The sequence below is a fragment of the Eubalaena glacialis genome, chromosome 5 (assembly GCF_028564815.1).
Source record: "Eubalaena glacialis isolate mEubGla1 chromosome 5, mEubGla1.1.hap2.+ XY, whole genome shotgun sequence".
Classification (NCBI taxonomy): domain Eukaryota; kingdom Metazoa; phylum Chordata; class Mammalia; order Artiodactyla; family Balaenidae; genus Eubalaena; species Eubalaena glacialis.
Genome location: NC_083720.1, coordinates 113,562,657 through 113,590,062, shown reverse-complemented (window position 1 = coordinate 113,590,062; position 27,406 = coordinate 113,562,657). Strand labels below are relative to the sequence as shown.

Here is a 27,406-nt window from a genome sequence, read left to right as displayed (position 1 = left end):
CCACCACCGCCACGCGGCGCTGAGGTCAGCCTCTCGGGTCTTGGGAGAGCTCTTTTTAATTCTAAATTACAGACTTTGCAGCCACCGGATATCCTCGCTGCAGAACTGGCAGTAGCCATATGGCTGCACTCGCCTTTCTTGACAACCACTGCATTATTTCCACTAATACCCTGTCTGGGGCCTCTCGCTGGGCGACTCCTCACTCCCATCGCCGCCCCTGCCCCTGTGGGTAATAACCCGATCGTGGCCCGCGTGCCCAAACAAAGCGGAAACCACCCCAAAGTTCTTGGAGATAGTGGCCCGGGAGCCCCTCCCGCCGGCTCTCGGCGCCCCTGTCACGCCCGCGGAACGTGCCCGGGCCCCGCAGCCTCGTGGGGGCGCAGCCGCAGGGCGCCGCGGGGCGGGCCCGCAGCCATGTGCTCCGAGCCGGGCGGGGCGGCGGCCGCGGCCTTCGCATTGTCCACGTTCCCCGCGCCCCGCCGCGCTCCATCCCTCCCTATCTGTGGCGCACACGCGCGGAGCAAGCGGCGCGCCCGAGGCTGGCCTGCAGCAGCTGCTGCGGCGGCGGCGGCGGCGGCGGCGGCGGCGGCGGCGGCGGGGGCGGAGGCGACGCGGCGCGGGGCGGGGCGGGGCAGGCGGCGCGGGGGCGGGCCCGGGGCGAGGAGGACGGGGCGCCAGCTAGCGAGACGCGAACGCGGCGAGCAGCGCAGAGGAGCGCGAGCAGCAGCATGGCGGGGCTCCGACGCCCGCAGCCGGGCTGCTACTGCCTCACCGCCGCGGCCGTGAACCTCCTGCTGGGCGTCTTCCAGGTCCTCCTGCCCTGCTGTCGGCCGGGAGGGGCTCAGGGACAAGGTCAGCCTGGCGCCGCTCCGCTGGCTTCCCTCTCCACCCCGCCCCCCCTTTCTTTTGGGGGAACTGCTGAAAGCTATAAGAGGGCGAGGGGAGGAACGGGAAAGGAGGAAGGAAAGCGGTTGCAATTCCGGGCTGGTATCCTTTGCTCACCGCGGCGTCCCCTCCGGCACCCTCCGCCCCCCGCCAACCGAAAGCTGGGAAGTCGCGGGGCTCGGGGACCGCGGCGCGGACCGCTAGCCGCGCGCGCCTCGGAACCTTTGTGCGCGGGCCCCGGGCGCCCCGGGCTCAGCCCCCGCTTTGTGTGGCGCGCGCTGGGGCCCCGCCGCGGCCCGGCTTCCTGCAGCTTTGTTCCCCTAGCCTGGCTGCCCGGGCCGCGTCCCGCACATGCCCGTCCCAGCTGCTGCGGGATGCGGAGCGCAGGATCCCGCGGGGTGGCTTCTCCTCTCCGTCCCCCCAGCGCTAGAGCCCCTGAGCCCGCACGTCCGAGGGGCCACCGGCTCGCACCCAGTCCATTGTGTTCCGATCTTCGGCTCGCTCCTCGGGTGGCCTCGGCTTCTAGAAGGGAAGGGAGGCTTGTTTTGGTGAGGCGGGTGCACGGGGGGACAATCGGGAAACAGGAAGCGTTTCTTTTCCGTGCATTAAAAACGCGGTGTGTTTTTTGGTGTTGGTGCAGCGATCGAGCCCTTGCCGAACGTGGTGGAGCTGTGGCAGGCGGAGGAAGGGGAACTCCTGCTGCCCACTCAGGTGAGGACGGCCAGGTGACAGGGCGGCTGCGGGGGTGCAAGGGAGGAGAGGCCCGGAGGCCGCCGGCCCCCACGGCAGCACCGGCGCTCGGGCCACTTTGCAAGGCAAATAAACGGTCGGGCCGAGCGTGAACACCTGGCCACGGTGGCCTGCCCGGCCTCCTCCCGCGCCATGTGACAGGGCGTGAGTCACGCCGTCCCCAGGTTCAGGAGGTGGGAGCCGAGGCCACCTCAGCAGGGCCGCGGCCGGCGGCGGCGGTGCAGAGGGGAAGGGCGGGCCCCTTGGCCGCCAGTGGTCCGGGGTGGGCGAGGGACCCGTGCCCTGATCTCTCCGTGAGCCGTGCTGTGTGCCTGAGGACCACGGGAGGATGGAATATTGATTTCAGAAATGTTAGTGAGTGGTCCTTGCCGTTGGCGTTAAGTAGCTTTGGGATGAAGATGTGACTTTAAAGGATTGTAATCTTGGGTTTTGTCCAAGTGCCTTTAATTTGTGTTAGAATACACCCTCTTGTTAAGAACTTGAATTTCAGGTTTCGGATCCCCCCCCCCACCGCCGTGTGATATAATGATTGCATGTGGAAAAATCATTACTAATGATTTGTTGAGAATCTGGCATCATCAGATTTACCGCTTCAATAGATAGAGTACTACAAAGCCTTTGTGTTTAAGATTTAACTTTTAGGAGAATTTCTCATTGACTGCAGATGTACACATTTAAATATAATATTGTTGACTGTTTTTCATCAGCGACAGTAGTGACCCCAAATGCATGTTTTGGATGGGTGGGGGAGTGGTTTGAATTGTAAGGGAATAGTCAGCTTGTGTGCCAGTAATTTTTAAGATGTTCATGACTTCTCACATTGGTGGCAGCACTTAATTCTATGTTGTCTCTTGTGGCTGTTTAGAAAACAGGATGTGTAGCTGTAACTTCACTGGCGAGGCTGTGCAGTTTTACATTTCAGTGTTCTTCCTCCTATGTGGAGCATTTAGAGGGCTGGTTTTGAGATATTTGGAATATTCATTTTAACCAGGGCTAATGAATAACAGCTTCAAGGTGGAGAGGTGATTTTTTTAGAGGAAAAATGTACTGGACCTTCCCTGAAGGCCAGCAGGCTGAATGAGACCAGTCCTTGGAGAAAAAGCCCCATCAGGATGGGGAGCAAATAGTCTGTCCTCTTAAAAGTTTATTCCTAAATAGATTTTTTCCCCTGATTGTAAAGGGCAGATGTGTAGTGTTAAAAAAATGCAGAAAGATGAATAGAACGAAATAGAAATCACTCAACTCCTGCTGAGAGAACCATGCTTAACATTTGGCATATTGATTTTTCACAAATGCAGTATAGTTATATTTGTGTATATCAAGAGTTTTCAGCAGAGGCGTTAGTGACATTTTGGGCTGGAGAATTCTTTATTGTGGGGGGCTGTCCTGGGAGCATCTCTGCCTCTACCCACTAGATGCCAGTGGCAGTCACTCCTCCCTCCCTGCAAGTTGTGACAGCTAAAAATGTCTCCAGACCTTGCCAGATGTCCCTGGGGAGCAGAATTGCCCCGGTTGAGAAGCACTGGTGTATATCTATACATTTTTGCATTTTTACTCAATCGTACCCTCTACCTCTTCCTGGTTAGTGTAGGAAGCCTACCCAGACTGAAAGGAAAGGAAATGATAGACTTTCATTTGTTACAGCATTAGTCGAAGGCTCAGTCTCTGTGCTCAGAGATAGAAAGTCAAAGCCCCTGATATGATGAATGATTTTATTTATAGGCTCAAGAGTGATTTTATGTAAATCTTAATTTCTTGTTTTGTTTATATGTATAATACAGTTTGTTTTGGTAAAAAATGTTAGAATTTTAGAAGCTGTTCTCTGGAATACTCACTATAGAAGCATTTATACCTAAGCTCTTTTAATCAAAGCTATAATGAAAGTGAAACTGATACTCAAAATCATTTTCTAAATACTCCATCTATATGTGTACTTTTTAGAGACTGTTTTACCCTACATGTACCTCGGTGGGGGTGAGGATAGATATGGGTCTGTCTGTCTATATTTATCTAAGCTGCATATCTATCTAAACTGCACGTGTGTGTGTGTGTGTGTGTGTGTGTGTGTGTGTGTGTGTAAACTGCAGAGAGTTCTGAAGAGAGTTATTTTTAGGGAATTATTTTCAAAGTATTTTGAATTTTTTCAGAAAAAGTTCCCTCATGTGTGTCAGGGAGTCTGTTGAAAAGAGAATATTTATAGGTGTTATGTAAATTTGAGGGTTTTCTGCCTACTTTGTAAGTTGGGTTCCTTTCAGGAAGACTTAAAAGCTGGCTTCAGAAGCTAAGATTTGTCAATGATCAGTGAAACAGGAGCATCCGAAGATGTGCCATTAAAAAATTGAATACTAACATTTACCAACACTCATTATTTATACAGTTATCTATTTTGGACATGTTTTCTATAGATTGGGCCTTTTTTTTTCTTTTTCTTTTTTTAATGGGTCTCTTAAGTGACCAAGAACTTGAATAATGCATCATTAGTAAAACCAGATATAATAATTGAATTGTTATAAACTGCCAGCCTTATAAATCCCTCTGGCCGGGCTTCCAGGATTTGACTCAGGGCCCCATCGCTTTTCACCGCTCTATCCTTGGTTTCTTCATCTGCAAAATGGGGTTAATAGTGGTGCCAATCTCAGAGGATTTTGTGAGGATTGAGTGCCTTGAATTTAGTAAGCGCTTAATATAGGTTACATGTTTTTTTGGCAGTATCTCATCTGACCCCTAGATTTGGTCACTGGAGAGCATGGAACAGCTTTCCTGCTTTGAAGGGGCTGAACCAGTGCAGATAACTCAGTACTATCATGTGCCCAGCAGTTGCATAGATAAGTTACATTATTCATATCTTTTTGTTATGCACTCTTTTATGTTGTAAAATGTTTTGGTCTAAGAACATTAAAACTTGATCCATGGTGATAATGAGAAGGAAGAAAAAAACATGTAATTTTATTCTTAGATTTACAGGATTTTTCTTCTCTGACTCTACTTCATTCATGCTTCACCACAATGACTCCAGAGTGGTGATGTTACAGAAGCCAAACAGATGTTTTCGTCAAATGTTTTATTGTCAAGAAGTGATTGCCTGTGTGCAAGGTACTGCTTTGTGCACCTTCTTACTCCGCCTTCAAGGTCAGAAACTTCCATGACTCCCTGTGAGCCACTGTGGCCCTCGGGGCCTTTTGCAGTGTGACCTTGTCTGCAGCTCCGCTCAGTCCTCTGGGACACTCACCTGCCCCTTGACCATGCAGGCTCAACATGGATCTGTTGAATGAAAGCACAAATGCTATTGCCCTGCCGTTTGTCCAAGATCAGTCCTTCCTGACCCCTAGCTTGGCCGTGGCACTGTCTCCATTTCTCCTCCTCTTTGAGTTTCTCGAGTGTCTGGGTTTTTTCCTTTGTCTTGTGTGTGCCTTGTTGCCCTAACTGGCTCCCCTTAAGAGGGTTTGGGCGTCTACGCTTGGGTGCCCCGTTGTGGCCACGATGTTGTGCGTGCAGTAGGCCTTCAGGGGTTCTTCCTGGTGGAGGAGAGGCAGTGCTCAGTGTCTTGTCCAGTTCCCCTATTCATGAAGTTAGCCACTCCTGAAGATGGCAGGTGGAATGCCTTAGGCGTTGAGTTCCTATTACTGTTTAATAATCACATTTCTGTATCAGTTCTAGGAGCAAGAAGGGCAATCTACAGTTTGTTCATTTAGTCCATTCAGACTTTACTGGGGTGAGAAGCCTCACTCCTCAGGGCCGTGGTTGGGTTTGGGACGTGGACATTGGTGCCGAGTAGGAGCTGTTTCCTGATGCAGAAGCATGTTGGTCTGGGATGGGATGGGGAGGCTGTGCGATCCTGGCCTTGTTAGTCCATCGAGCAAACAGCTGGCTGGGGCCTGGCCCAGATAGGCCCCTGTGGTACAGTGATGAATAAGAACGTTTCTGCCTTGAAAAATCCCGCGTCTTGTTTATTTTGCCTACTTAAGCCTGAGCGTGTAGATATCAGAAATTGGTAGAAAGTGAAACAGGAAGTGGCATAATGAGTATCTCAGGTACCGTGTGAGGTAATAGTCTCTCGCCTCAGGCTGGGAAGCATTGACTAGCATTTGGAAATCGTTTTGTCATAGAAATTTCTTTTTGGTTGAATCAAATTCCACTATTAACATAGAAAAAGAATAATCAACATGGGTTGAATACTACTAGCATTGTTTAGCCCTCTACGAGTCTTAATTCATATTAAGATCCTAAAAGCTATGAAGTATTGTGAGCTGATTTCAGATGAGGAAATTGAGGCACACAGAGAGTTAGTAATTTGCCCAAGGCGATAAGAACATGCACAGCAGTGGTGGGATTTGAACCCAGGAGGTGTTTAGCTCCAGAGCCCAAGCTTTTGGCCACTTTGCTACTGTATGAGTTTTAGCACAGTCTGACCAGGAAAGTAGTATGGAGATGATAAGGTGCCTGTGTCTGAGAGAAGTAATTTCATGTTATGTTTTGAATTAGGAAAGTTTGCTTAATGAAATTTTTGTTTTTAATTAATTATTTATTTTTGGCTGCACTGGGTCTTTGTTGCTGCGCGCGGGCTTTCTCTAGTTGCGGCAAGAGGGGGCTACTGTTCATTGCAGTGCACGGGCTTCTCATTGCGGTGGCTTCTCTTGTTGCAGAGCACGGGCTCTAGGCGCGCGGGCTTCAGTAGTTGTGGAACATGGGTTTAGTTGCTCTGCGGCATGAGGGGGTCTTCCCGGACCAGGGCTCGAACCCGTGTCCCCTGCATTGGCAGGTGGATTCTTAACCACTGCGCCACCAGAGAAGTCCAAATGAAGTTTTAAAAATAGTTATATCTACTGGTATTTAAAATTTTTTTATTGGAAAAATTTTTATTGAGCTATTATTCACATATAGTGTTATATTAATTTCAGGTGCACAGCATAATAATTCTATATTTGGAGCTTTGCAAAATAATCACCACAGTAAGTCTAGTTAAGATCCATTACCATACATAGTTACAAAAATTTTTTTTTCTTGTGATGAGAACTTTTAAGATTTACTCTCAAAAATAAAAAAAGATCTACTCTCAGCAAATTTCAAATAATGCAGCACACTATTATTAACTGTAGTCACTATGCTGTGTATTACATCCCCCATGCCTTATTTATTTTATAAATGGAAGTTGGTACATTCTGACACCCTTCATCCATTTTGCCCACTCCCCACCTCTGCCTCTGGGAACTACCAGTCTGTTCTCTGTATCTATGAACTTGGTGTTCTGTTCTGTTTTCTTTTGTTTAAGATTCCACAAGTAAGTGAGGTCATATGGTATTTGTCTTTCTCTGTGTGACTCATTTCACGTAGCATAATGCCCTCCAAGTCTATTCATGTTGTCACAGATGGCAAGATTTCATTCTTTTTTATAGCTGAGTAATATTCCAGTGTATATACATACCACATCTTCTTTATCCATTCATCTATCAGTGGACACTTAGGTTGCTTCTGTGTGTTGGCTATTATAAATAATGCTGCAGTGAACATAGGTGTATATATATCTTTTCAAGTTAGTGTTTCAGGTTTCTTTGGATAAATACCCAGAGGTGGAATTGCTGGGTCATATGGTAGTTCTATTTTTAATTTTTTGAGGAACCTCTGTACTGTTTGCTATAGTGGCTGCACCAGATTACAATCCCACCAGCAGTGCATGAGGGCTGCCTTTTCTCCACATCCTCACCGACCTTTGTTATCTTTTGTCTTTTTGATGATAGCCATCTTACAGGTGTGGGGCGATACCCACTAGTATTTAAGAAACACCTAGACTGTGCTTAGCCCTGCAGACATTTATGGAGCATGTGCTGTGGGCTGAGCACTGTTTTAGGTACTGGGGATGTCATGGGGAACAAAAAAAGAAAATCACTGCCCTTGTGGAGCTGGCAGTTTAATGGAGGCATATAGATAATAAGTAAGAAATAGAATAAATTATAAGTTATGCAGTTTGTTAGAAGGGCATCAATGCTATATGGTGGCAGATTGGAGGAAGATTTGGGTGATGGAAGTTGCAGTTTTAATTCAAGAAGTCAAGGTAGGTCTCTTTGAGGAGGCCTGTATTTGGTATTTGAGCCAGCCCCTGAAAGCTGTGAGAGAATTAGAATAGCTAGCAAGGTCCCGAGGCACTGCCAAGAGGGAGTGGGGAGAAATTATGGGGTTTGGTCCCCGCCCTTTGAGAGCTCGGTGTTGTTGGGGAGATAAAGCTGGATCCAAGTGCTGAAATGTAAGAATGGAGAGGAGGGAGAGAGGAGCAGTGTGTATTGGAGGGTCTGTTAAGGCTTTGGGGAGGGAGGGGCCGCTTAGAGACCTGCATTAGCCCAGAGCCTCACAGGGGAGGTGTGTTTTATGCTTTGAATGGGAGCCAGAGCCCTGCTGAAGTGTGGCTGTAGAGATTGGGATGGGTGTGTCAAGGTCAAGTGACGGTTGCTCAATTCCAGGTTCAGGAGCTTGGAGGTTGGCTCTTGAGCAGAGATTAACACGGTGACCTTGACTGCTGGGTCCATAAGTAACGACTGATGTTGAAAAAAATTGGTCTCACAGTTGCACACAGGCTGGGTTGAAGGCAGCAATCTTTAAAAAAAATTTCTTTTAAATTGGGGTGTAATTGATGTACAATATTAGATAAATTTTGGGTGTACAACATAGTGATTCACAATTTTTAAAGGTTATCCTCCATTTATAGTTACAATATATGCTTGTAGTTTATTTATTTTATACACAGTAGTTTGTGTCTCTTAGTCCCCTACCCCTATCTTGCCTCTCCCCCTGGTGACTACTAGTTTGTTCTCTATATCAGTAAGTCTGTTTCTTTTTTGTTTCATTCACTAGTTTGGTGTATTTTTTTAGATTACACATGTAAGTGATATAATATAGTATTTGTGTTTCTCTGATTTATTTCATTAAGTATAATACCCTCCAGGTCTGTCCATGTTGCTGCAAATGGCAAAATTTCATTCTTTTTATGGCTGAGTAGTATTTCAGTGTGTGTGTGTGTGTGTGTGTGTGTGTATGTGTATCACATCTTCTTTATCCGTTCATCTGTTGATGGGCACTTGGGCTGCGTCCGTATCTTGGCTATTGGGAATAGTGCTGCTGTGACCATTGGGGTGCATGTATCTTTTCGATTTAGTGTTCTTGGTTTTTTTTTTCGGATATATACCCAGGAGTGGAATTGCTAGGTCACATGGTAGCTCTATTTTTAGTTTTTTGAGAAACCTCTATACTGTTTTCCACCATGGCTGCACCAGTTTACATTCCTGCCAGCAGTGGATGAAGGCTCCCTTTTCTCCACCTCCTGGAAAGGCAGCAGTCTTAAACAGAGTGAAAAGCCCGTCAGCAGTGGTAGTGCAGGCCTGGGGTGCTGATGGCTTGGGCCGATTTGCCGGCAGGAGGGATGGAGAAGGACAGGTCTGAGCTGTATTTCTGATGAGTGGGTAGATCTTCATGTTTGGAGGTGACGGCAGGAGAGCAGTGTAGGACAACTCTCAGGTTTGCCCAGGGGCAGGGAGTGTGACGGCCTCTTCGACACAAGGAGGCCCTTGGCAGGGACCCCTGGCGTTGAGAAGTCTGGTGTCGTTGTTTCTGGGGAGACAGTGCGTAGAGCCTGGAGGTGTTTGGCATTTGGGCTGCAGCTGTGGTTTAAGTGGTCCTGCAGGTACTGCGGGGTCTGACCTATCCTGCCCGAGCCTTGGCTCCTGTGGGAAGGTTGGTGTTTATCTCCATGTGTGATAGAGTGAGAAGCTGGGGCTGCAGGTAGGGATTGGGGCCCTGTGGCTCCAAGAGTGGGTTAACAGTCAGAGGGCGTTAGTGAAGTGGGGTCTGGGCCCAGGAGGATGGGGGGCAGGGCGACCAGGAGAGCCTCGGGCTGGGGGAGCTGGAGGCGCAGGAAGGGTGGGTGTTTCCGCAGCCAGCGGTGCAGCTTCGGGAGAGGATAGAGCCGTGCCAAGAGCACGGGTGCCGGGCGAGTGCTGAGGCGGCGTTTAATTGGATCTGCCCTTTTGCTTCTGTTGCAAGCACCTTCTCTTTTTACCCACCTGGTATGTGACTTCTGGTCACAGTGTGGCATGGTAGGTCTCAGAGAAGATTTTGGAAGCGCATTTGAGTGAGATATTTATGCCACTTATAAGTCAAAATCTATCAGGTGCTCATTTAGGGGATTCTTTATGTTTGGGGATTTTAATTATCGTTAAATTTTACCTTGTGCGATTAAACTTAAACACCAAAAAAAGGCTCTTGGAGAGAGGAGTGATGTCAAACCAATTTTGAGACTGTGTTTTGGTGGCGATTTTAAACAGGTAGAATGTTTACTTACAGTGAACATCTAAGGGATCACTTGGGAGTTTCTGGCTTTCAGTGGTGCCATTCTATTGTCATTCTTTTTTTCAATAAGTATTTATTGAGTGCCTGCTGTGTGCCAGACACTGTTATAGACAAGTTCATCACCCCTGTGGGATTTGAAGAACTGTTTTTGTTTTTTGGGAAATTTTGTGTTTCTTTGAAACAACTGTTAAAGCGTGTTCTTTCTCAATAGGGTGATTCTGAAGAAGATATGGAGGAGCAGTCTCAAGAACAGAGGTAAGGAAAAAAATGGGAGCAAATCCATGCTAAGTTTCTCTGCCCACTTTGGATGCTGTCTGAAGGCTTGGGATATGTCTGTGTTCATGTATTTAACATTATCTGTGATTTACCTTTCTCTTTGGCATTTGGGGTATCTATACTCTCTAATAATGAATATGGCTTTGTTTTAAAATAAGGTTGCACAGAAAGCTGTGAAAACACGCCCCCACTAACTTCACTTTCCCATGGCGTGCATACACCATCCTGTTTACAGACATCTGTTGAGCATTAGGCAGTGTGCTGGGTGCTGGACGTAAAACACTGAACAAGACCTGTTTGCGTGTAGTAGGGAAGTCAGACGTTACTGTAAACAAAACATAATAGTTATGCTTACAATAGGAACTATCAAGAATTCAGTTGCTGTGGTAGAGAATAATGAGATGGATAGCATGCTTAGGTGGTTGGAGGTGACGTTTGAGCTCAAGTCTGGAGGCTGTGTGGGAGCAGCCAGGCGGCAAGCAGAGGGAATGGCAGGTGCAAGGGGCCTGTGGTGGGAAGCACTGGTGGCAATCCAGGGACGTGGAGAAGGCCAGTGTGGTTTCGTAGGATAGTGAGATGAGGTAGGACCTTAGAGGCCATAGTGAGGAGGTTCGGTTTTAATTTCTTTAAGTGTGGGATGAGTTGTTAAAAGATTTTAAGCAGGGGCCAGCAAATCCTTTAAAAGATGTAAATTACATTTTTTAAGGGAATGCTTTGGTCACGGGGCACTCTTGGTTAGTTGTTGTCAGACTGGGATATCTGGTCCCTTGGAGGTACCTGAAGACTCTAAGCGGTACCTGGGCATGGGGATAACTTTCAGAGAATCAGCTTCTAGATCCCCAACATCCATATATTCTCCTAAAACTGATCTGTCTGAGGTCGCAAGTTCTCCTTTTCCACCTCTTCTTTCGCAGTCTCACTTCTCCTCTTTGCCAAACAAAGGCAGACCTCTTTCCGGGCCCTGATCCTGCTTTGTGCTTCATCTTGGGCAAAGGGACAATTTGAAGTATTGGTATTGGTTAGGAGAAAGTGATTTAATTCTGCATGACGAATTCATTAGTAACTTTGGTGGTTTTCAAATCTTTACTCTCTATAATGTTGAAGGAGAATCCAATCAAATTGTCAGTTGTTAGACCATCAAAAAGTGATGTGTGGATAAAATGCTGAGGGAGTGTAGAGCGTATAGGGTCAGTGCTGTAACAAAGCTCCTTCCATTCACATCTATTTATGTGAACAAGCTTTTTCAGTGTTTACATTAAAAAAAAAAGGGACAAGGAAAATAAGATTAAATTGATGCTAATTAACCCTGTCTCATTCTAGCAGTAATAGTCATATAAACCAATTAGGGGGGGAAAAGTTCCATAAATTTCATTAAAGGATGCATTTTCAATAAAATTTGAACTCTTATGTTTAATTACCTATCAAAATTTGTAAAATTTGTTAGATCAGTTGTGTGCTAATAAAAATTATGATAATTCAGAAGAAAAAAATTTGACACTTAGACCCTGTGGTCACAGGATATTTAAAAAACCCCAAAATCTCAATTTATACCCATAGTTTTGTTGAAAAAGGCTTTAAACATAAAGCTATATTAGGTTAAAATTCTTTGAGGGAATATCCAGCAATATAGGAAAGCCTATCTGTATATTTTTAAAAATGAATAATGTTGGATATCATTATACGATATTTAGATTCCTTTGAATATATTTTAAAAAGTGAGTTTTATTAAAAATGCCAATATTTATAATAGGCCAGAAATTGCATTCTTTGCAAACATTCAAATTCATAGTATAACATAAAAAATTTTTTTTCTCCTTGACTTATATGTATGTTTTTTTAATTTATTTTTGTAACTGAAGTATAGTTGACTTACAGTGTGTTAATTTCTGCTGTACAGCAAAGTGATTCAGTAGTACAGCATTTTAAATGTTGGGATTACTTAAATATACGGGGCAGAGTTCAAAGTTTGTCACAATCCTATCTGAGTGTCTGGGAGCAAGAAGAGCTGAGGAATGCTGACGCTGGTTCCTGTCGAAGGTGGTGCGGACAGAGGCACGTGGAAAGTTCTGAGATGAATTTGGGTTGACTCAGTTGTGGAGAGTGAGAGAAAGAGGAACCATGGAAGGCTGCTCGGATTTGGCTGGAGCATCTGGGGTGACGATGACGGTGATGGGAAAGGTCTAGCGAGAGGGCAGTCAGGAGCTCTCCTTGGTTGTTCTAGGAATCTCAGACTTGATGGGACACATCCTGTCCCGGGAAGATGCAGAGGTGAGTGTGGCGCTAGGAACGCCGGGCTGCATCTCCAGGGGCGTTGTCCTGTGTGCCTTTGCATTGGTTTTCCTCTTTCAGAGGTGTCCTTCTCTTTTTTCTTATTAATTAGAACTAGTTTCTTTTCACCCATCTCCTGTCACACTTAAAGGTGTGAAGTAGATTTTATCCTTCGCGCTCTTTTTTTTTTTAATATTATTTATTTGGTTGCACCGGGTCTTAGTTGTGGCTCGTGGGCTCCTTAGTTGCGGCGTGCACGTGGGATCTAGTTCCCTGACCAGGAATCGAACCCGGGCCCCCTGCATTGGGAGCACGGAGTCTTACCCACTGCACCAGCAGGGAAGTCCCCTTCGTGCTCTTTTGACACAGACGACCAGAGTGAGGGTGTAGAGGTGAGGGGGAATTGAGTCAGTGGCTTTCAAACTTTTGGACAGTGACTCAGATGAAAGTCACATTTTATATCATGATTACTTATTACCCACAGGCAATATATGTGGATGTGTGAATATGTACATGTGTGTTTATTTATTTATTTATAAAATAGCGCTTACCTTTGCTGCCTGTGGTGTACTGTATTTTCTATTTCATTTTTTAAAACTTGTGGCAAAATATACATAACATTTACCATTTTAGCCACTTTTAAGTGTGCAGTTCTGTGACATTAAGTACATTCACATTGTTGTGTAGCCGTCACAACCACGGAAATTTTCTATTTCATTTTCTTTTGTTAAAAAAATGCTGGTTGCCACTACTGAATTGATTTCAAAACTCACAGTTTGGTCCACCCTGATTTATATGTTTTAATCTTCTCAATATCAAATATTCCAGTGTTTTGCTGTTATTTTATCCCTAGTCGCTTTCCTTTTAGCTGGACTTCCAAGCCTCTTGGGTTTTTTTTTGTTGTCGTTGTTGAGGTTTTTTGCCTTTTGTGTAAAGGCAAGATGATGATGAAGATTGGATGCTGCAACCAGAAAACCTTCTTTGTGTCCATTTTCTGAAAATGTAGCTTCTGGTGTTCTGAGTCTAATGAATGAATTCTCTCTGAGTCTAATGTCCTGTGATGGGTCAGTCAGTCACCTAAGTACTTACTGTTCGTTTACCTTCTACTGTGCAGTTGGGATTTTTAAAAAATGAAGATTTTAATACCTTCAAAGCTCATAGAATCTCTTGCTACTTTTAAATTAGGCCTTTTGCTTTAGCATAGATTTAGATTTACGGAAAAGCTGTAAAGATGGTACAGAGAATTCCCATTTACCCTTCACACAGTTTACCCCAGTGTTAATGCCTTATGTTACTATGGTACATTGGTCACAACTAAGAAACCAACATGTGTACCTTATGGTGAACTAAACTCCACACTTTATTCGGATTTCCCTGGTTTTTCCCTAATGTTCTCTGTCCCACGATCCTATCCAGGAGACCACATTTAGTTGTCATGTCTCAGGACCCTCTTGGTTGTGACAGTTTGTCAGACTTCCCTTGTTTTCGAAACCGTGGCAGTTTTGAGGAGTTCATCCTTCAATTTGGGGTTGTCTGAGGTTTTTCCTCATGGTTAGGTTGAGGTTATGGGTTTGGGGGAGGAAGAGCGCAGTTATAAGTTGCCATTCTCCTCATATATCAAGGGTATCGACTGTCAGCGTGACTTAACACTTTGATGCTGACCTTGACCACCTGGCTGAGGTACTGTTAGCTCTCTCCACTAAAGTTCTTCTTTTCTTACCTTTTTCCGTACTACACTCTTTGGAGGGAAGTCATTAAGTGGAATAAGCTCCACCTCCATAAATTATTTAGAATTCCGCTGTATGGAAGATTTGTCTGTTCTCTCATTTATTGGTTTATTCAGTTATTTATTTACGTCATGGATATTTATTTTATACTTTGGGTTATAGGCCAATACTAGGTTTGCCCTAAATGCCATTTATTCTTAACCTTATTTATGAAGTCATTAGTATCTTCTTACACATTTTTCAAACATTTTTGTGATTTTCATTTTAATTACTGCCCTGCTGCACTAACCTTAATGATATTAAGGTGAACTTGAAGTCAGTACAGGCAGCACATATGAATTCCACAAAATGAATGCTCTGTCTCTGAGAGAACCCCTGTAGAGGAACAGCTACTAACTTGGGAAATAGATTTGACCATAAAACAAGAGTCTCAGTACGTCCTAGGAAAAGTGTAGTCCTAGGAAAAGTGTCAGTGGCACTGACCTCTGTCACTGGAGAGAGTCTGGGCAGTGAAGGGGGCTCTGTGTTTCCCCCCAGACGGGCTAAGGTGGGGTCCTGGCTGGACCACTGTAGATTCTGGGGCGCAGGGTTCTAGAGCAGCTTGCCTGTGATCTCAAACAGAGTTTGGGAAAGCTTTTAGGGTAATTGGCCTCATTGAAGATTTTGTTTATATTATCTTGACTTCATCTTCTGTGAATGCTATGTAATTGTACTTGGTTGAAAGCCAGAAAAGCAGTATTTGAAAAACGTTCTCCCCTCTCTCCTCTCCATCCCCATTTTTCTCCTGGGTGTTCTCAAATATCAGCAGTAATCTATTCCTCTGCTGAGAAAGAAAGATTGCTTTTGGGGATTCAGTGACGGGAGCAAAGGAGAGCAAGCTGACTTCAGCTCTTCCTAGAACTGACACTCTCTGGGAAGCTGGTCTGGCTCTCTGGACGCATCTCCAAAAGGCCTTTTTGGGGTGTATTTGTTAGAATGTGAAAAGTTTAAGCGTTGGCAAAGTATGACTAGTATATTAATTCTGCTTTTAAAATGGTTAGGTAAAAATCATAAATACTGACCGGCCAGGGGGTGTCTGTGGAAGGTTTTTTTGTTTTGTTTTTCTTTTAATGTACTTTTATCTGATTGGTAGCAGCAGCAACATGTGTTCTGAAACCGTTTTCGTCAGAACATGAAGAAAATCTCGTTAACCTTTCAGCAACATACTGAAAGATGTAATTGCAGACAGAAGCGACTTAATCTTCAGGGAGCTTCCTTCTGGCAGTGAGTTATCTCAGAGCCCCCATGGGGAAGGGAACTACTTTCCACTTTTCTTTGTTTTTCTTCAGAAATCGAAAGCTGTGTTTTTAGCACAACGTTGAAGTTCCTTACGTGTTGATAGGATCAGGCATTTTTAACCTGAACTTGCCTCCCCAGGACTCCGTCCTGGACGCTCCTCTCTTCCCATCTGTCGTTTCCCTGGGTGATGGCACCTGCTCTCTTGGGATTTTAAAGAGAGAGAAGGAGCTTGAACTCGGTGGTACCTTCTGCCCAGGGGTCGCACCTGTGCAGTTGCCCAGCGAGCTCTCCTCTGCTTTCCGGTGCCGCCCAGTCAGTGTGTCCCGAACTGAGCTCCTGGGCTCAGTCCCCTCAGGTTCCCGGCCTCCCCCACGGCCCTCCCCGACCTCCCCTTCAGCTGCTCCCCTGGCATAGCCCCGCCCCCTCTGCTGGCCAGTGCCCCGTGCATTCATTTGCATAAGTCAGAAATCAGGACGCCCCTTGCCTCCTCTCATACGCCTCGTCCCCAGCGGGGCACCAGGTCTGGCTGCATCTTCTTCACATGGTCTCCTGCCTTGGTTTTACAGCTACCCCAGTCTGCTCTCCAGGTTCCTACCCAAGTGATGTATCTAAAGCATGTGCATCCTTGCCCGTCATTCCTCTTGCAAGCAGCCTTACCTTCTGAGCATGGCACAGAGGCCACCTCTCCAGCCTCACTTCCCGTCATGCACGGCCTCTCTCCCTCTCTCTTTGCCGAGACACTCTTCTCTTCCCTGGCACACCTCTTACCCGACTAACTCCATCCGTCCTGCTCCACACGCACCATGGCAGTTCTGCCGGCCCGGACGTTCATTCCTCTGTTTAAAATTGCCTTTCTCAGGATGCCCACCCACCTGTCTGAGTCTCAGTCAACTGACCCCCCGGCACCTAATCCACTACCTAACACCTAGGAGAGGAGGTGCTAAATGAAGGGATGCACCCTCCTGTTTTTAAGTCTTTTAGATTGATTGCTTGTCATGCTTCACGTGCTCTTCATATCCAGGCACACAAACCATATTTGCCATTGAAACCACGGTACTGGTACTAGGATTGGGGGTTGTAGTTTTTAAACTGGGTTACTGCAGTTGGCGTGTTTTTAATGAGAATGGGTTATTAGCTCTATCTCTGTGTGCCCTGTGGAACCTTCTACAGGGTCATGTGGCCCCGAGAGGGGTGCAGTGAACGCGTTCAGTCATGGTCTTCGTGGTCCTGACAGTGTGAAGTGAATTTCCTTTGACTGTAATAGGGCTCATAATTTAGGTGTTGGCCTTAGAATACAAGCTTTTAAACAAGAACCCTGTTTAAAAGGGTTAAGCCACAAAACCCCTTTCAGATTTTTTTTAGGTTGTGAAATTTCTAGCAAAGCTTTTGACACTTACATAATTAGTTAGCCCTCAATTGAAATCAATTAGAAAAATAGTATAATAGGATCAGAATCTTAATTCTGATTTTCACTGAAATTTTTACTTTTCCTGGATATATTTTTTTACATACTCTGGAGTGATTAGGCTTGTGCTAATTTGTATCTTTATATGGAAAGATATATTTGAACCAACTTTTCATAATTCCAGGTGTATTTTGAAGGTTAATTTAGAACAAAAACAGGCAGACCACTTCATTAATGTTGATATTCCAGAAACAAAAATGGGGAATTGAAGTCTGGAGAGCTTGGGTGTGTTCTGTAAATGTGGTCATCCAGTGCCAGAACCTCAGTGTTGATTATGTTAGCCTTAGGGATGCCTTGAGGAGAAGTGGCTAAACTCAGCACCGAAAGTCCGACCCTCAGCTGGCGTCCTTCCACAGGGCACTCAGTGGCCTGGCTGATTACTTACACACTTGTCACAGTATTTAACAGGGAAGTAACTATGGAGTCCATGCAGTCAGGTGGGTGCTCTGAAGAAAGAGTGAGGCAGATTCAACAGCTCAGGAAGACTCGCCCACGGAAATTACCACATGGTTAAAAAGTGTATAAAAGACTCGGAGAAGCTTATTTTAGACAAGAGAGAAGGTAGTACTGTGAGCAAGAGAGAGACTTGGGTGTTTTGTCGCTGGAAACCCAACTTAGGTCTTAAGAGACAAGCTGGCGTTTTGGCTGTTTGGCCCTTCTTTTATTTTAAATTTATTTATTTATTTATTTATGGCTGTGTTGGGTCTTCTTTTCTGTGCGAGGGCTTTCTCTAGTTGTGGCGAGCGGGGGCCACTCTTCATCGCGGTGCACGGGCCTCTCACTATCGCGGCCTCTCTTGTTGTGGAGCACAGGCTCCAGACGTGCAGGCTCAGTAATTGTGGCTCATGGGCCCAGTTGCTCCGCGGCATGTGGGATCTTCCCAGACCAGGGCTCGAACCCGTGTCCCCTGCATTGGCAGGCAGATTCTCAACCACTGCGCCACCAGGGAAGCCCTGGCCCTTCTTTATTGTGCTTTGGGTCGATGAGAAATAAAGGTACCCTAGGTGGAGCCCAGAGTATTGGCAGCAGTGTTGATTAGCTCTGTAAAGGTGTTCGAGACGTGTCGTGACACCAAGCTTCTTATTGCTTAAGAAGGGGGCAGAGCCTGGGATTTCAGGGTTCAAAGGAGAAATATGATTTCCCAAGGCAGTGTTCTCTGTCTAGGAACACCAATAATGAGATAATGGGGTCTCCTGGGAGCTTATTACTCTCATTTTAAATGAATTGCCATCAAATTATGAGTTTGTTGTTAGAGTCTTCCACAGAGGAAATAGGACTCCAGAGTAACAGTGATCCCCCCCGCCCCAATAAATGTAACAAAAGAACATTGGCACTTTACAAATGATTACTGTGGTAGCCTGGACAGTATTTCTCAGATGTGCTCAATAAAGATGTTTTTGGAACCATTACTTTAGGGTTTGCCATTGCATCTACTTTGTAAATGATGCAAGAAAAAGTTTCATTTGCTACGTGTAGTCCTTCCCAGTGCTTTCCCCCAAAGTATTGGGAATGGACTTTTGAAAGGTCTGCCGTGAGCATGAAAATTCTTTGAATTAAAAAAAAAAAATAAAAATTTATTGAGAATTTTTAGTCATTTAAAAATTACTCACTGGTTATTCCTTTTTTTTTTTTCCCCCTCCAGAAATCTTTTAATAAAATTCATGTTTCAGGAAGATGGTCGTGTTTACCTCCTGGCATTGTCTCTGTGCTCCACAGATACTTATCCCAGTCTGAGAAGCATGGGTTTAGGGCCGTACCTGCTTTTTCCCTCACTCCAAGTCCTGTGGTTTCTACCCAGTTTGTCCAAGTAAACACGGCTCTGAAGGACATGAGGCTGTTGGGCTAAAACTAAACTTCTCCAGTAGAAAAGAGGATTTGCCACCTGTGGGATGTCCGGAGGAGCCCACGGCCGCTGTCGAAGGTAGTTCCCAGGGAGCAGCTTCTGTAGAAGCGGAGGCACAACCTCCCGAGTTGACCTCTGTGAAAATGTGCACAGTAACTAATCCACGTTGATGTCATGCCTTGTACAGTGGTGACTTTCAGAGGGTTATGGTGCCCTGTGGATGTTGGTTCCTTTAGCTGCCACTAAATTATTGATAATAGGTGAAGTCCAGTTTGAATAACATGCAACAGTGTTCCAGTTGATAGTCATGGCAGGTGTGTGTATGTACTGTGAATTTTTGGTGAAGTAATTCTTCTGGGAACATGATTAATCTTTATCTCTCAAAATCAGGCCATGTTAATCCAATTAATTCATTCAAAATTGGGTTTAAGTCATTGCCCTTATACTTTATGGTTTACAGAGTACTTTCACATGCATTGTCCTTAGAAAACCAGGTGGATATGTGGTGGTATTCTCATTTTATAGATGAGGAATGAATTCATAAAGGCAAAACAGTTTAAGATCACAGAGCTGTGTGGTGGCAGGACAGGCACATAAGTTGAGGTGTCCTGTTTCTAGATATGCTTGTCTACCTTGTCTCTAAAGTGGAATAGGTTAGAAGACCATTTTCACAACTAGATATACTGGTACCTGCTTTCTGCAGAAGGAGACTAAGTCGAAGACTGATAGGTGAAAACAATTGAATTCTCCGGTGAGCTTTAGTAGTGGGGGGTTCCTGGGAAACCCCTGAAAAAAATGAGCATGGCTCTTGTAAGACAGACCCGAGCTGGGTCTTCAGTAACCCTTTACGGGGTGCTAGACGGCTTCTTCAGTTTACACTATTTCTGGGTGTTGCTCACCCACTGACTGTCAGCTGCATAGCTTTTGGAATAGTCTGCAAAGTTCAAATCTGGAATTTTAGGATTATTTGTGGAACATACGCCACTGTCATGTGTGCTGAGAGGTTGCCCTCTGTCCTGGACGGACGTGCTATCCTGTTAGCTTGCTTTGCTTTGTGATTAGATATTTTCAGCTTCAAGTAACAGAAAACCCTGACCCAACCAGCTCAAACAATAAAGAATGTATTATGTCACCTAACAAGAAGCCGGGAGCAGGGTGGTGCTGGCTTGGTTTGCTGAGCAGGTGGGCGTCAGCACCGGGCAGCCGGGTCCTTCCCACCTGTCTGTGCTGCTGGCTGCCGGTCCTGCCCAGCTCCCCCCGGGCCTCACGGCCTCTGGCTGCCCGCTTGAACATCCATGGGCAGCCTAGAAGAACCTTCCTCCTGCGCCTCTTTCTCAGGAGCACCCCTCAGCGACTTCCGCTTACGCCTCACACGTCAACATGGGTCCATGCTCACCCTGAACCCCTCCCCGGCTGAGGGCTTGGTGGGGCCACTGGATTGGCAGGGTTTACCCTAGCCCTGGGGAGTGGTGCTCCCCGCACACTGCAGGCTGTGCCCGGGGAGAGGGGGAAGGAGGGGATGGCCGGCTGCAGTAGTGCCACCAGCTGTCACTTGTGCCCAGTGCGGAGTGGGGGGGCTAGGGCGGCGTTTCTCAAAGCACAGTCCCGGAACCAGCAGAATCAGCACCGCCGGGGAACCTGTTAGGCCGGCTTCCAGACCCCACCCCAGGCCCAGCTTAATCAGGAGCTCCAGGGGAGGGGCCGGCGAGCTGCTTTCACAGGCCCTTCAGGGAATTCTGATGCGGCTCAAGTCCAGACTTGGATGCCATTGGTCCAGGCTGAGGCATCTAAGGGAACACATTTCAAAATCCACTTTTGGCTGAAGGTGGAATAATGAGATGCAGAAACGGTCTTGGAGGTGAAGCAGCGGGTGGCAGTTGGGAGACAGGCTGTGCTCAGTGCGGCTCCTGGTCGCTGGCCTGGGGTTTGAGCAAACCTAGGACTCCTGTATTCCTTTCATGGGACCAGCCTTCCGCCAGCCGATCCGATTTTCCTAAATGAGTTCTGTCCTGGTTATGGGGCGGGGGTGGGTTCCCCCCGTCGGGGTCCACTGTGCCCCAGCAGGCCATCGAGGTCGGCTTCCAGGGAGAACTGAGGAACTTTCTCAGGGATAATTCATTCATTATAAGGGAAGTGAGTCTGGCAGGAAACCTTGGCCCAGGAACAGAAACTCTCAGTTATGGGATGGGAGTGGCCACTGGCAGTACAGGGTGTGTGTGTACTTGGATCTGCCTCCTGGCCCAGCTCCCTCTGGGCACGTGGCTGTGTGTGTGTGTGTGAGTCTGTAGGGGGCTTGTTGGGGCAGGACGAAGGATATTACTTCAGTAAAAACTGAAAGAAATGTTCTAAAAGTTCTGTGAGGAGCTGGGCTGGGCGGGAGCAGCACAGGCACCACCCACACTGAAGGGCACTTGCACATCCTGCCTGACCTTACCCCCTCCACTCTGGGTCAGGGGTGCTGGCCTGGCCGCAGGAGCAGGGGTGGTGCCCAGGGGTGGGTGGGAGCTGGAGAGAAGGGAGACAGTTGGGACCAGGGCCTGGGGTGGCTGAGCCTGTCGTGTGACACGTCAGGGGAGGGAGGCCTCCCCAACCAGACCACAGACGGGAATTCCCTGTGGCTCTTTCATGGTGCAATGGGAGTGTCTGCCAGTGGAGGGGGCAGGACGGAGGAAGGCAGGAGGAAGAAGCCCAAGTTCAAGTGTGCTGTGTTAGTTTCCCAGGGCTGCCATAGCACAGTACCACAAACGGGGTGGCGTAAAACAACAGAAATTTATTCTCTCAGTTCTCGAGGCCAGGAGTGTGAAAGCAAGGTGTTGGCCGCTCTCCCTCTGAAACCCGCAGGGAATCCCTCCTTGCCTCCTCTTAGCTTCTGCTGCTTCTCCGGTGACCTTCGTGTCCCTTGGCTTGCAGCCACATGCCACCACCTCTGCCTTTGCCACACATGCCGTTCTCCCTGTGTGTCTCCATGTCTTCACACGGCTGTCTTCTTAAAAGGACGCCAGTCGTATTGTGTCAGGGGCCCGCCCTACCCCAGTATGGCCTGATCTTAACTAATTATGTCTGCAGCAACCCTGTTTCCAAGTCAGGTCACATTCTAAGGTCTGAGGTTAGGACTTCAGCATGTCATCTTAGGTGGACACGATTCAACCTTTTACATACAGAGACTCATTTGTGAGCCCTTTGAGGGTCCCCTCACCTGCTTCCCCTGCCCTCCCCGAACTCTGCGGCTCCTAGGAAGTAACTTTGGGTGTTGAACTGGCTGGGCATTTTCATTCTGAGAGCTGCACTTACGGGTCACACAGCTTTGGGTTGCCAGGGCTCCAGGGGCAGCTATAGGCCCCATGGGTTTTCTTACTGACTCATTGAACCTGGCCTTTTGGTAGAATGGGTTTTATTTCTAAATTATTTCTTTGTGTATCTGTAAGAGCATATCCATGGGAATTCTTTATTTAAACAAAATTGTGGGCGCTGGGGACAAGTATTTTTTATGATTTTTTTTTTTTTTTTAACTTGTGGGAAATAAGTGGGAAGGTTGAAGAATATTTCGGTATACACTGAAGTTTAGCAAACAGGCAAAGCCTTGAAATCAAACCACAGTCCTTTGATTAGAATTCAGAAAAATACAACTACTGAAAACGCTGCCAGGCCATGTGTGCTGTGTTGGGGCTGCATGTAGAAGTATCAATATCTTAAACTTGTTTCATTCCCAGTTTAAACCCAGCAAGTGAATCCGTGTGGGTTGATGCACATGCTGAAGCACATCCCTGTGAGCCATTCATCGGTTTGGAGGGAGAATCCTTTTGTTCTTCCCTGGAAATGCTTGAATCAAGATGAGTCTCTTTCTGCCTCCATATGTGTGGACTGCAATGATCCGGGTGTCTGATAGTGCCAACAGTGAGGCAGAGCTGCTGTTACTGTGGGTTTTTTTTTTTTAATAAATTCATTTATTTATTTATGGCTGTGTTGGGTCTTCGTTGCTGCGCGTGGGCTTTCTCTAGTTGCGGCGAGCGGGGGCTACTCTTCGTTGTGGTGCGCGGGCTTCTCATTGCAGTGGCTTCTCTTGTTGCGGAGCACGGGCTCTAGGCGTGCGGGCTCAGTAGTTGTGGCTTGCGGGCTCTAGAGCACAGGCTCAGTAGTCGTGGCCTACGGGCTTAGTTGCTCCGTGGCGTGTGGGATCTTCGCGGACCAGGGCTTGAACCCGTGTCCCCTGCATTGGCACGTGGATTCTTAACCACTGCGCCACCAGGGAAGCCCTACTGTGGGTTTTAATACTTATCCATCAGTCTACTTTCAGGTGGATGGATGTCCCATCCAAATTGCCTGTTGGTTTGACTTTCATGTAACTTTAATTAGCAGATTCATGTTTTGGGAACATCTGATCTGTGATCTTGAAATTGGTTATGGTTGGCGTAATTCTTGGGTAATTAGGCGCTTTCACAGTGACTCCTCCAGTCATTAGAGGGCTGGGGTAATTTGAGGTTGAAATGTGAGAGTGAGGTGGAGAAAGCCCTTGCGCTCTAGCCCTTAATCTTTTAATCCATTTAACCTGGGTTGTAAATTCAGGCTTCGTTTTAATTTGAAATGTGTTTAGGTAGTTGGGAAGGGGTTTCATTAATTCACCACATTTAGACCATAATTAAGGGAGGTTATTCCTAATTGCCTAAACTCCTTAAAGTTACCGTGGGTACAGTAAGGGTCCATTAAAAGCGTGTTGCTCCCCGTTGGAAACCGCAATTCCAGGTTGAAAAAGTGAGCTGACAGCTAAAGGGAACAAGCACGACAAAAACAAAACCCAGTTCAGAGGTGCGTCCTGGGCATTGTTTTTGTGAGTTCAGAAGTATATTTGTGGCATATGGAGTAGGGTTCATGGACGCACAGATATCAAGTAACCTGGTCTCTTGCTGAGTTTAAGGACCATCTCTCACTTAAATGCACAACACTATCTACATTTTCTTTTCTTTTTATTTCTGCTTTTGAATTGGGGCTAAAGGGGAAGCTGGAGAAGGAGAGAGATGCTTCAGGAGACCTGCACACCTGTAATATTGACTAATAAAAGGAAAGAAGGGGAGAAGTAAGTGGAATAGGAAACTGGAACAAGAAAAACAACAGCTAGAGGGCCTGGATTGCATGCATTTTTTTTTTGTCTATGCCCTCCCCTCAACTTTGGGATTTTGACCGGGTAGATATGATTATAGGTTTTAATAGTATGGCGTTAAATCTCCAGCCTTCTGTATTGTTTTCTCAGTGATCCATGTCAGTTTTCTGTCCCTCTGTAAGTAAAATCCTTCAGGAGGTTGGTAAAAATTACTTTTATTCCTGTAAGTCTGTTTAGGGACAACTTTAAATATTTTGTTGCATTAGTCATTTTATTCCAATTTGTATGGTCTGTGCATTTATTTTTTTTTAAACATAGTAAAAGCCCTCCATACACATTTAATATAGTTAATCTCTGTATTACTTTTTAGTAGTACAGATGGTCTCTGACTTACAGTAGTTCAGTTTACAATTTTTCAACTTTACAATGTTGCCAAAGTGATATGCATTCAGCACTTCCCTGGTGGCGCAGTGGTTGAGAATCCGCCTGCCAATGCAGGGGACATGGGTTCAAGCCCTGAAGATCCCACATGCCATGGAGCAACTAAGCCTGTGCGCCACAACTACTGAGCCTACGCTCTAGAGCCTGCGAGCCACAACTCCTGAGCCCACGTGCCACAACTACTGAAGCCCATGCGCCTAGAGCCTGTGCTCCGCAACAAGAGAAGCCACCGCAGTGAGAAGCCCGTGCACTGCAACGAAGAGTAGCCCCTGCTCGCCACAACTAGAGAAAGCCTGCGTGCAACAATGAAGACCCAATGCAGCCAAAAATTAAAAAAAAAAAAAAAAAAAAGTGATACGCATTCAGTAGGAATCGTACTTGGAGTTTTGAATTTGCATCTTTTCTCGGGCTAGTGATAAGAGGTACGATTCACTCTCGTGATGCTGGGCAGGGCAGCCGGAGCTCCCACCAACCCCGCCATCACGAGGGGAAACAGCCGATACAGACAGCCATTCTGCGCCCAGACACCCATTCTGCTCCCTGCTTTCAGCACAGTATTCCATCAATTACATGAGATACTCAGTATTTTATTATAAAATAGACTTTGTGTTAGATGATTTTGCTCAACTGTAGGCTACTGTAAGTGTTCTGATCACATTTAAGGTAGGCTGGGCTAAGCTGACGGTCGGTGAGTTAGGTGTATTGCGTTTCGACTTATGATATTTTCAACTTAGGATGGGTTTGTCTGGATGTAACCCCATGGTAAGTTGAGGAACATCTGTACTTCTGTAGAGTACTGCTTTTTTGTAGAGTACTTTTTTTTTAAGGTTTCTTTTGGTTTCCCAAATAATGATTTTTAGTATCTAAGAATTATTTACGCTATTACAGTATGTGAGTTTTCTAAACTTATATAGCTTTTGGAGGCTGTCCCGGTGAGAGCTGTGAAGTAAGATGTGAGACTCAGGTGGAGATGGGAAGGATGACCAGAGGGAGGCAGGGCATTTTTCCCATCCTCAAGGTAGTTAGTAGCCCAGGGGCTGGAAGATGTGCTTGGTGCCAGACCCTCTGGGTTTGGATCTCACTTCCTACTTATTAACAAGTTGCCAAAACTCTGTGCCTCAGTTTCCCCTTCCCTCAAACGTGGGTATTATGAATAGTACCTACTGCAGTTTGTTGTAAGAATTAAGTAAATACACGTAAGGTGTTTAGAACAGCGCCGCGCATGTAAGCACTCCAATATTACCTGCTGCGAGATCGAGAAGGTTGTCCTCGTTTTAGTTGCACCTGCCGTATAACATCAAGGGACCCTGCTCTGGCCTGCACCTGTCCCTTCTCCAGGGAAAATCCTTTTTTTAGGAATTGTTGCATTTGAGAAGCCAGTACTAGTGTGGCTAAGGCCGCAAGCTCAGAGTTTGAACCCTATCTCTGGCTTTACCAGCTATGTGATCTTGAGACTCAGTTTTCTCATCTGTAAAATTGGGACAGTAATACTACATACTTCACAGTCACAGGATTGCGTGAGGATTAAAAAGGTTACGTGTAAAGGAAGCTCTTCAGAGTGGAATATGCAGCACATATCAAAGTGTGTGTATGCTTTAAAGAAATAATACTCTGTGTCTTAAGGAAACAGTAGGCTAAGTTTACCAAGACATACTTAAAATGATGTTCATCTTTCTATGGTGGGAAAAAATTAGAAACAACGTAATTTATTTTGGGAAAGAATTAGAAACAGCCTACGTGTCCAGCAGTACATCCGTATAGATAATGTCGTAGTGAAATGTTTGTGAGAGAAAGAGGTTCATGATACTGAATTTTTAATAGAAAAAATTACGGACAGATGTTAACTAGACTTATTGTGCTCATTTTGCAGTATACAAATATCAAATCAGTGTGTTGTACACTTGAAACTAATATAATGTTATATGTCAATTGTACTTCAATAATGGAACCATTTATCTTAAAGAGTGATGTTGACTCAGTGGATCTGTGCCAGGTTCTGTGATAGGCTTCCCCCTATATTACTTTGTTTTGTCCTTATGACACCTCCCAGGGATGCTATCCCAAACATGGAACTACCTGTGTGATGCTGCACAGAATCACTTGTGCAGTCTGGAAGAATACACTTGAAGTTGTTCAGTGTTTTCATTTGGTAGTGAAGAGTTATTTTTATTTTTGCCTATTATGCCATAAGGTACATTAAAAAATAAGACATCTTGGCTTAGGGGAACTCACAATAAGGAGGGGAAACAGACTGAGAATAGACAACCACGGTCCCTGATGGCATCTGAGCACGGCAGCCAGGGAGAGCCCCTTCGTTGAGGCGGTTCGCATTCCGTGGTAGACCTTGCTTGAGGCTCTCTCACCTGGAGAGTGGGAACTTGTCTTCTTGCAAAGGAGGATTATGAGGCCTTGGGAAAGGGAAAATGGTGCAGAGCTATTTAGTTACCAGGAGCTGTGGGTTAGAGGGGCTGGGAGAGAGTTGATGCCCTGGTGCGGGTGAGATGATGCTCTGACGGGGGCAGTGGCGTTGGGGGCCCTGCTTTGCCAGGTGGCTGCCCTTTACTTGCTGCATCCTGCGGAGGTGTGAGGGGGTCCTGGGGGAGGGGTAGCAGCTCTTTACCGAACAAGTGTGAACTGCTTCAGCCTGTTCAAAGGATGTGGCTGTGCCTTAGCTTAGGGCGTGGAGGCCAGCCCTGGCTGGAGAAGAAGTCTGAAGACAATTCCTCGAGGGCCAGCAAGGCTCGTGATGCCAGGCCAGCCGCGCTCTGGGGTGGGGTAACCGAAGTCAGAAAGTGGTTGGTTGAAGAGAATCCTGTTTGGAGTGAGGGTGTCAACATAGATCGGGCTGTGGATTTAATGGTTAGGAATTCTCTAGAATGGTATCAAATAGTACTTGCCTAGAAGCTGGGTCTAAACTACAGTTTCAAAAAAAAAAAACATTTAAAATCACTGAATGCCGTATTTAAGCAGAATTTGCTGTAGAAGCTTGGACTACAAATGATAAACGCAGGCTGCTCTGTTACACTGGGGATGGAGAGGCCCAC

General features: G+C 46.2%; 1 protein-coding gene across 4 annotated transcripts in view; it reads left to right on the top strand.

The window, feature by feature from the left end:
- Positions 1-693: 693 nt before the first annotated feature.
- TMEM131L (transmembrane 131 like) overlaps positions 694-27,406 on the top strand; it is a 157,900-nt gene continuing 131,187 nt past the window's right edge. For all 4 annotated transcript variants that reach the window (XM_061191594.1, XM_061191593.1, XM_061191592.1 and 1 more), the window contains exons 1-3: positions 694-852; positions 1,526-1,596; positions 10,181-10,224. In XM_061191594.1, coding sequence (XP_061047577.1) covers positions 729-852; positions 1,526-1,596; positions 10,181-10,224 — 239 coding nt within the window. In that variant the 5' untranslated portion in view covers positions 694-728. The remainder of the gene's footprint in view (positions 853-1,525; positions 1,597-10,180; positions 10,225-27,406) is intronic.